This window comes from Xenopus laevis, chromosome 1L, assembly GCF_017654675.1.
Source record: "Xenopus laevis strain J_2021 chromosome 1L, Xenopus_laevis_v10.1, whole genome shotgun sequence".
In the NCBI taxonomy this organism is placed as follows: Eukaryota; Metazoa; Chordata; class Amphibia; order Anura; family Pipidae; genus Xenopus; species Xenopus laevis.
Window position 1 is genome coordinate 78,940,286 of NC_054371.1, and position 10,709 is coordinate 78,950,994.

At 38.8% G+C, this 10,709-nt stretch overlaps 1 protein-coding gene across 1 annotated transcript; it reads left to right on the forward strand.

Annotated features, from left to right (window-relative positions):
* Positions 1 to 1,244: 1,244 nt before the first annotated feature.
* Positions 1,245 to 5,341, forward strand: h2az1.L (H2A.Z variant histone 1 L homeolog). The gene is given in 5 exon segments (NM_001086059.1): positions 1,245 to 1,296; positions 1,812 to 1,889; positions 3,777 to 3,890; positions 4,621 to 4,750; positions 5,013 to 5,341. Coding segments are annotated over 5 exon segments (387 nt in total). The 5' UTR covers positions 1,245 to 1,293; the 3' UTR covers positions 5,075 to 5,341.
* Positions 5,342 to 10,709: the final 5,368 nt, after the last annotated feature.

The following is a 10,709-nucleotide window of genomic DNA, read 5'->3' on the forward strand; positions in this document are numbered from 1 at the left end:
TACAAGTTGATTCAGGGACTAGTCCGATTGCCATTTTGGAGTCAAGAAGGAATTTTTTCCTCCTCTGAAAATTGGAGGCTTCAGGTGGTGTTTTTCTGGATCAACTAGCAGTTAGACAGGTTAAAATAGAGTTCAAAGTTTGAACTTGATGGACGTGTGTCTTTTTTGAACCGAACTTACTATGTTACAATGCTACCTGATGGTGTGCTTATAGGCACCATATCAGCCAAAAGCACCCACTGAGTGGATTTCAGGGCAAAGAAAAATCTCCATTAGTAAAACTCTGAACCCCTTCAAAAACAAACTCAGATTCTACCTTCAACACTACCTGCCCAGTACTTGAACATAAGGGCCCACTGCCAGTGTGTTTCTCAGCAAAGTGGAATGTCAGCCCAAGGTCTAAGGTAAATTATTATAATCGCTAGGAGGTTTATGAAAAAATGGCACCCCCACTGAATAACCCTTTCCTCCTTCTTTAAGTCTGTCAGACCAAGTATTGTCTTGGCAAGCAGAGGACACACTTGTGTATTTTTTAGCCAAAAGTCTCTATGCAGGAACAGATTTTTACCATTCCTGTTACTGGTAAGTCACAGAGCTGCATTTTCTCACCTAGTATGCGAATGTAGAAAATGAACACAATGCGGAAAAGACTTGGTTCTGTCCTTTGTTACCACACTATACATTTACTATTAAACATGTTCCTGCTCCATGTTTGTAAGATCTTTTAATACAATCTTAAAGTCGTTTTTATTTAATTTTCCAGCAAACAACAGAACCCTGAGAACCACCAACATGAGCTTTCTTTACCATTCTAATTATATGTGCCAATAGAAATACTGCAATTTTTACTCCCTAAACGTTCCAGAATATTGGAAAGCAAGAACAAAATAGAACGTATCACAAGAACCCAATCCACTAGATTATAATTTAGCCATTTCCCTCAGACTTTCTCCTAACGCTCGAATGCAATCATAAAGCAGGAAATTCAGGCAGAGAGAGACTCTGTGACCCATTTACAAACAGACCCCTCCCTATTCAAAAATTTCCCGCCCTCGCACCGCTACTTCGTGAACAATACCGCGACCAAAAGCCCCGCCCCAAACATTTTCGTCACACGCCACTGGTTCAACCCAGAACAAGAGGAACGGCTTTCTATTGGTCGGGTTCTGAACCAAGTTCCCGGATGCGCTCGTCCCTTTTATAAAATTGGCCGGGAAGAAAAGAAGCAGACTTTCGTGTTTCAGAGCTTGTGTTCGGGTTAAAGGAATAATTACAGGACTTGGTTGAGACAAAATGGTGAGTAACATTGCGCGGGCAACTGGAGCGCTCTGTCAGTCCTTGGGAGATAACTGTTGGCGCATTGACATCTATAGCCTTTTTAAAGTGCTATAAACCTTTATCAATGGTCTCGGGGCGGCTGGGGAGTTTCATTGCAATGCGCGGGTTTTCATTCTTTCTTTTTTTGAGCTAGCCTGCTGCTCCCTCGCCCTTGTTTCTGTCCCGCCTGCATACCTTTACTTTGTTATTGCGCCTATTATGTACCTACGTTATAATTTCACTTTTTTTTTTTTTTTCACTTTTTATTTATTTATTTTTTGTTTCGGCTACGGCTTTTTTTTTCCTCCGTGGGGCGTTTGTCAATACACTCGCATACACCCTCGGCTATTGTTGGAATGCTTTTACCCACAGGAAGTCGCCATGTTGGGAGTTGTAACGCGAGTAGGTCGGGGTCGTGTATAGCTGAGCTGGGGAATGGATACAATTGTGTACCGTAGCACGTGTTTCAATGTGTATGTGTCTGTCCCCTATAGGCTGGTGGCAAGGCTGGCAAAGATACCGGAAAAGCCAAGGCAACCTCTATCACCCGATCCTCCAGAGCTGGTCTGCAGGTACGTGCGCTATTGTGTGTGTATATTAGCCAGATGGGCGTTCTAGCGGACGGGCTGTTCCACTTTGGCGGGAGGGGGGATGGGATTGAAGGCTTGTAATTGTTGTGGTGAGGGGGAGGAGCTCTAGTAGGCGCCACCTGTTCAGTGGAACGTGCAAATCACAGCTTCCGCTATCCTCTCTCAAAACTGTGAAATTGTTTATGTAGGGCTAATCAAATGTAACCGCGTTGGACATGGATTTGGAAGCAGATTACATCAGTACATCAGTGCTCTTGCTACCTGTATTTAAAGTGGTTGTTCACCTTCCAAACACTTTTTTTTTCAGTTGAGTTTTTCAGATCGTTTTCCAGAAATAGACTCCCCCCCCCCCCAAAAAAAAAATATTAAAGTTTAATTACTCTGGTTTTTATATCTGTCAGCTCCTAAGCGAAAAATTCGGCCGAATCCTACTTCGCATATACAAATTATGGGTGGGAAGGGGAAAACATTTTTTTACTTCCTTGTTTTGTGACAGTCTAGCAATTTCGCTCCCCTCCCCTAGTTTGCATATGCAAATTTGGTTCGGCCGGGCAGAAGGATTCGGCTGTATTCGGTGCATCCCTACTTTTAGTATTATGTAGAGGTTCTGAGACCATTTGCAATTGGGTTTTCATTTGGTTTTTTTTTTTGAGTTCTTTAGCTTTTTATTCAACTTGCATTTTAAGCAATCTGGTTGCTTTGATGCAAATTCCCCTAGCAACCATGCACGGATTTGAATAAGACTGGAACATGAATAGAAGGATCGGTAACAATAATACATTTGTAGCCTTACAGACCATTTGTTTTTTAGAAGGGATGCCCATTTGAAAGCTGCAAAGAGTTGGCAGAAAAAGGCAAATAACGTTAAAACTATTAATCATGAAAACCAATTGAAAAGTTGTTTAACATTGGCCATTCTAACATACCAAATGTTACCTTAAAGGTGGACCACCACTTTAATGAAATCCGTGATTCTGCTCAGCAGGGAGAAACATCGAAAATGTATCCATATAGAACAGTTTAGAGAGCTGGCGACCCCCCCCCCCAGCAGCTTTAGACTGAATGTTTTGGGGGTTTAGCACCTCCCCTTGTCAGAGAGGCACTCCCCCAAAAGGAGTAGCAACACCTGAAGAGTGTTAGTAGTGCTCCCCATATCTTATTTACCCAGGCAAGTTACCATAGCAAATGCAAGTCTAAAATGAAGCTTTCCAGTTTAGTGTCTATTTTGTTTGTTATATGCAGTGTTTGTGACCGTAGGGATGAGTGAAATATTAAGCCTCAAAAGACCATAGACTCTAATGTATAGTAAAAAGTCATACAACGTCCCCTTACTTGAGTTCTTTGCCATTTCATGAATTATTGGCAAAGCAAAACTGGCCCTTAACTTAGTGTTGGCCATAGAGAAATTGTACTGATTCTCTTGTCCCACTCACCATGTATAAGTTCTATGGGGCAGGAACGTCCTCTTTTCTTGTGCTACTTAATTTTGTTATTCTGTGTATTCATGCTTAACCATCATCCATGTTTGGGATGGGATTCCATGTCTGAAACTGTTAACCAGAATGCTCTTTATTTATTGGGAAGTCCTCTGCCTTGGAGTCTACTTTAAGCAAATGTTTAAAGTAGTTTTTTTTTTTTTTTTTTTTTGTCTTTAATAAAATTGTACCTTGTAATTGGTAACTAAGCTGCATAACTCATTGTTGGTTTTATGTTTAAATGATTTTTAACAGACTTGGGTATGGTGGTCAAAGGACAGATTCCTTTATCCAGAAAGCCCTAAGTCCTGAGCATGCTGTAAAACGTATAGCATTGCATAAATATATTGATATATATATGTGGGATTTTCTCCATTTTTTTTTTTTCCTTTAGTTTCCAGTTGGTCGTATACACAGACTTCTGAAAAACAGAACTACCAGTCATGGGCGTGTGGGTGGTACAGCAGCAGTGTATACAGCTGCTATCTTGGAATATCTGACTGCTGAGGTAATGTAGAGGCTTTTTTTTTTTTGTGAAGGTATTATGAATTTTTTAATTTTAAAGGGGCTGTTTGCCTTCCACACTACTCACTTCAGTTTTTGGGGTTTCTTAAATTCACCCTCAATTTCTGTATCTTAAAGGGGTTATTCATCTTAAAATTGGTCCATTAGTTGATCTTTTTTTAACTTTGGTCCTGCTGGGCGGAATCCCTGAGCTTTATTAAAGGCAGCTGTTATTAATACAATAGATGCTAATCTACAGATGCTGTGGAGAAATGTATCCACTAATGTAGCAAATTCTGCTTTCAACTACAATCCCTTAAAATGAAGCATTAAGTTGCTTTGCATACTTTACAGGTCTGTCAATCAACTGTTCTGCTACATTGTTTTAAAAATTAGACCCTAGACAGGAAAGAGGGGCAAACTGGGCCTTTGATCATAGCTGTAACTTTAAATCATTACATAGAATTTACGGTTTAATGAAATCACCATGGCAACTTTGCATTAGGCTAAGCAAATGTTCTGATGCATACACAGCCAGCACTAGGGTGCTTCTTGGTGTGTTGTAGGAAATGGTTTTGTCAACATTGTAATGTTTCATGGGCATTAGTGTTTATATACATTCTAATAACCATCCTCTCCATTCGCCCAGTAATAGGATTCTTGTATGGTTAAAATTGCTTTGCCTCGTTAACTTATCTGTTTTGACTATTGACATGTATTTGTTGAAATTTCAGGTTCTTGAATTGGCTGGAAATGCTTCCAAAGACCTTAAGGTGAAGCGTATTAGTCCACGTCACTTGCAACTTGCCATCAGAGGTGATGAAGAATTGGATGCTCTTATAAAAGCAACTATTGCTGGTGGTGGTAAGTACATTTTTGTAGTGCTTTTATGTTTACTTATTCTGTCCTGTAACATCAGTCTAATTTCCTTCTAGATGGAATATCTTCTGTTGCCTAAAAGCCAGTGGTTTTTAAGACCATGTTCTGCTCTAACCATGTGCATTGGATTAGAATGAGACTAAGCATGTGTTAGAGTAAATATGCATTACTTTAGTAGAAGTGTAGCACAGGTTTAGTTGTTTGTACTTTCTTTTTCTTATCTGTGCATATTTCTTTTCTCCTGTAGGAGTCATTCCACATATACACAAGTCCCTCATTGGAAAGAAAGGACAGCAGAAAACAGTCTAGGCAGAGTCAGGACACCAAGAACTGATCAGACTTGTGCCGCGTTCTTCTGGAAGCTATTTTTGACCAGTTTTCACATTCATCCAAGACTTAAATTCCCATTTCAAAGCAGATGCTTGGTGGTTTTAATGTTACCTTGGCTTCCAAGAAGCCAGTTCTGATGGACTCTGGTTTTACATTTTTTTTATATATATGCAAGTTGTTGGGAGATATATAAACATGGAACAGCTGATGCTTGATTTGTTTAATAAATGCATAAATGTTTGACTTGATGGGTATGTCTTATGTGCCATTTCATTCTTTATTTGTTAAACTAGCTGAATTGACCATCTGTTCAATACTAGGTTGTGAAGGTTGTCGAATAATGTTAAATCATGGTATAAAAATACTGCCATTTTGTGGCTTTAATTTAGACCTGGCTGATAATACTCATGGTTTGTTTTTTTTTTTTTTTTTTTTTTTTTAGAACAATACCGAAAATAAAATTTCAGGCCAATATTCCTTTTTTTTTTTTTTTTTTTTTTTTATCAGTAACCTGTGTGGCACTGTATCAAATGCTTTAGCAAATAAGTAAATTGGATTCACTGCCATCCCAGAACCTAGGTCCCTACTTACCTTCTCATAAAAAGAAATTTGAGTTAGTCTGGCAAGATCTATTATGTATAAAACCATGCTGGCACAAACTAATAGTATAATATCCTTTATTAACCCTTCAAAAAGCTTTCTTTCCACTGACGTCAGACTAAATGGCCTATAATTTTGAGGCTGAGAATGGGATCCCTTTTTGAATAGCAGCACCACATTAGCGTTTCGCCAGTCTCTCGGCACTATACCAGACCTCAATGTATGATTATGTTGGGCTGAAGAAACTTCAGGTCGAACCCCTTCCAAGTGAACCCTAGTGCACATACATAACTTGTGCTTCACCCCTCCAAACTGTTTGTTTTTTATATAAACAATATCTACTATGTTTATTTTAGTATCAAAATAGCCCATGATATGCATGTTCAAGAAATCCAAGCCCCTCTAATTTTTTTCGCCTAGGGGGTTATTCTCCCTTAAATGCACTTACAGAATCAGCCCTCTCATAATGTGGGTAGTGCTTTCCACAACCTCAAAGTGAATAATCCTCTATGCTGCTTCAGAAGAGAAGTTTTCCCCTAGAACAGGGGAGCCACGTTAAAATGTTAAAAAAAAGTTGGCGCAACGTAAGTTTTAATTGTTCACAAATGTTCATGGGGATGCCGAATACGACTGACTGGCTAATACCCCCTATGTGTAATGGCAGCCTACAGGAGGTTCTGTTTGGTAGTACTTAAATCTTGCCTTCAAGCCAGGAATTAATTAATTAAGCATCTGCTTTAGGGGCAACACCAATGGCTTGGTAAGCAACATGTTGCTCACAAGCCACTGTTTGGGGATCACTGCCCTAGTCTAAATGGGTGGCCTCGGGTGCATTGTTATGGGGGGGGGGGAAATCCCCCTGCTATCTGTCTAAAATGCCCACTATTGTACATGTAATGTCCCCTCAAACACTTTTTCCAGAGAAAACAACCAACCTTTAATCAGTTTAGTTGCACTCTCCAGCACATTTATATTCTTCTTAAAGGAACAGTCCAGTGTAAAAATAAACTGAATAGACTGCAAAATAAAAATTGTTTCTAATAATTAGTTAGGAAAAATAACAAAGGCTGGAGTGACTATGTCTAACCTAACAGCCCGAACACTACTTCCTGCTTTTCAGCTCTAACCCTTGAGTTAGTCAGTGACTTGAAGGGGGACCACATGGGACATAACTGAGTTTGCAATTTATCCTCCGCATTTAGCTCAGATTCAAAAGCAACAGTTAGGACCCATGTGCCCCCCCCCCCCCTCAAGTTACTGCTTGGTCACCAGTCAGTGGAAACCAAGAGCTGAAAAGCAGGAAGTAGTGTTCTGGCTATTATGTTAGACATCCATTCACTCCAGCTTTTATACATTACATTTTTGGCTAACTATATTAGAAACATTTTTCTATTTTACACAGCCTATTTACCCAGTTTTTATTTTTATGAACAATTCAAGGACTGGTGCCAAAAACTGACTAGGGACTTATAAATATGCAAAACTATGGTTTCATCCCTTGAGTTAGTCCTTTTTTACTACGTTATTTGCTTTAGTAGCCACAGAATGAAACTGCCTAGTATTAGACAACTTGTTATCTTCCTTCTTAATTAAGGATACCCCCAACACCCTACCATTTAGTGTATAACTCACATATTACTTATACCAAAGTGCATAACCTTGCATTTACCAACATTGAACCTCAATGTAAATACAGCACACGGGACCACATCTAATATGCCGTGGCAAGTGTTCTAAAAATACATTAAATTGTTTAAAGACGTGTATCACATTTCTCAGACTATAGCTTCCAAAATTTCTGGGATTTCACACATTATTGCTCCAGCCTTAGCACTGCAAACATTTCATATGGTAATATGAGACCAAATTATGTAATTTTGCTGCTATAAGCAATTGCACGGCCACTTTATTAGTAGTGGTGGGGGGAGTTATTGCCGTCACTTATATTGACCATGCACTTGTGATCAGGATTGGTGGCTTAAGCTTGTTACCTTTGAAAATTCTAAATTTTTACCTTGCTGGTCCTGAGGTCACATTATTGGTTAAATCTGTTTTTTGGCTGGATCCTTTTTGGGGATCCAGTCGTAATGTCAGTGTTCCTACATACGAGTTTTGCTATGAGTCACCATAAGTCCAGTGGTATCCTGTTGAGATGGCTATTTATTCTGTGAATTGGACTGTATCCAGTTATATTCATCCAGGAAATATAAAGTATCTTCGATCAGTCTTCTGCAGGAAGACTAATGAAAGTAAATCTCTAATCGGTTGCTATACAAATTTACTGAGTGTAAATGAATGAGCCCCAGTGAGTCAGAACTCTGCTTGCATGTGTACTAGTCATCTAGTGCAAGAAAGAACATACTTCAGTGTTAATGGTTTTGCATGGAAAGTTATTTTATTGTTTTACATAAAACAAATGATAATAAAAATACTGTAATTGTAGAAACATCCTCTGTATGATTTACACATTATTTTAATTAATGCAAGGCTTTCATTAACAAATGACAATATTAATAATTACTCCCTAAAAGTAAGCAGGGTGTCAATGAATTAAAAAAAAAAAATAAAAAAAATATGAACAGGCGAAGGAATGTAATCATGCCTGGAATAAATGGCCATGTCCTAGAAGAATCTGAGGTATTAGCTGGAAGAACTGTGGACATTGGTACAATGGATTCTAGCACATGGATGTATATAAAGCCAAGAAACCATGTTTTTCACAAATGGAATTGGTCCTTAATATAAGGATGATATTCATGCACATTACCCCCTCCCATATGTAATAAAAGGGACTACGTTTGCCGGGTCCAGTAACCCACAGCAACCAACAAAATGTTTACTTTTAAACAGGTATTCATTAAATGCTTCCTATTGACTATAGGTGATTAGACCAGTAGCAAACTTTGCAGCTTTTATTACAGAACACCTTCACTTTTTAGAAACAGAAATGGCCTAAAACAATTCACATGCCAGGGAAAAAAATCTTCATAGAGCCCAAGTAGATTGGGAAAACTTGTTAAATGTAATAAATACTTGTAATGACATCAGAAATCAGTCACCAACAATCATGGAGCTGCCTGGTAATTGATGTTAAAATGTAAATATTTTTGAAGATTACAACTGGTTGGAAATACCAAAAATCATAATCCAAACTGTACTCTTGGTAAAACAGCAATTATTCACACTATGCATTTGACGTCATAATATTATAATATATTTAGCCTAAATTAGTAAGAAGAATATCTCAAGCTATTCAACTGAACCTGCTGGCACCACACAGAATAAAAATGATCAATTTGCTAGTTTTTGGTGGTTCAAAAACTAGATTGGCCAACCCAGAAATGACGAACACATTTTCCTTCATTTTTGCTAAATGCTACAAATGGATCAGCCTGCAGACACAATGGGCATATAGGTGGGTTTTCTTTTAACACCTACATGTGTGACCAGTTTCATCCAACATCTTCCAAACAGTCCTACAGAACCATCAGCTAGGTATCAAAAAAACCAAGTCCATATATAGCCAACGTACGATTTTCAGCTTAGACATTTTGGGGCAGATTTATTAAGGTTCAAGTTTTGTTTTCCACAAAAACATTTTCGGGTAAAAAAAAAAACAACTTGAATTTTTCAAGATTTATTATACCCGACCCTGGAAATAGCTTGAATCTGAAAATACACCATCTAAAGCTGGCCATAGATGCAAAGATCCGATCTAACAAATCATCGTACCTTCGGACTTCCCCATCTCCCGACCTGCCACTGACTATTCAGATCAAAGTCTTACCATTCAGATCAAATAAAGTAGTTAAAGAACAGATCAGCCAATGTTCTGCCGCTGACAGCAATCGTACGATAGACAAAGCTAGTGACAGTCTCCCACTGAAAATCGTACGATCGGCAATACACGCAGAGATATTATCGGCAGCCGACAGAAATTTTCTAACCTGTCCGATCGACCAAACAACCGATCTCCGCCGGACGAAAAATGTCGGGACTCTCCACACACGGTCCGAAAATCGTACGAATCGGATCTTTGCGTCTATGGCCAGCTTAAAACCTGTTGAGGTCAATGTAAGAATCAACAACAAAGGTCCCTTGAACCATTTGAAGATGTTAACAGCCTGCACGATGTTCAGGTTTTTATGGTGGGTTTCGCTCGAAAACTCAAATAATTTGAGAGATTCCAGCTTTTTCCCCGCAGAAAACACTCAACGTTTGATAAATAACCCCCTTTGTCTGGTCTGTGTCTAAATAAATGTGTTATGTTGGGGAAAATGATTTTATTGGCGACATGGTTAGCAGTACCTTTTCTACTTTCTTTTTCAACTACTTCTTTCAAGTCAAAGAAATCACCCAAAACAGAACCTGAGCAAGAGACGTAAAGCCTGTCACACGCACAGCCCGATGGCAGCCAACTGAATAGCCACACATACAGATGGCAAAACATCTTACTGATCAGATTGCATTGAAGAAATATGTCCTATGGATGCTCAGGTTGGTGCATTCAATTTTCACTTTTGCCAATGGCGAGTTGGAGTTCTGCAAGGTTTGAAAGTTTTAATCATGTTAAAGTGTTTGCCCACTTCATCTAATTCTGGAATCGGAACAACGACCAAATGTTCAAATCATATGAACATTTGTCTTTTACAACAATAATTATCCTGGGCATTGGCCACTATTATGGAGCCAAGTGGTTTCGCTTTGTAAATACAAAAAAAAATTTACACAAAAATTAAGTTGGAATGGTAAGAAATGATATACAGCAGGGGTGTCCAACCTTTTGGCTTCCCTGGGCCACATTGGAAAAATAAAAATAGTCTGGGGCCACACATGACATACACAAACACTCTTGATTTGTAAAAGTAAAGAAAATACATATAAAAGCACTACAATACCAGTTGGATAACCAGATGGAGTTATACACTAGAATATGGGACACCTGGATATTAAACAGACTTATTATTACAACGTTTCCTCTGGAACTGAGCGTTTCAAGCTTGGCCGCATCCAT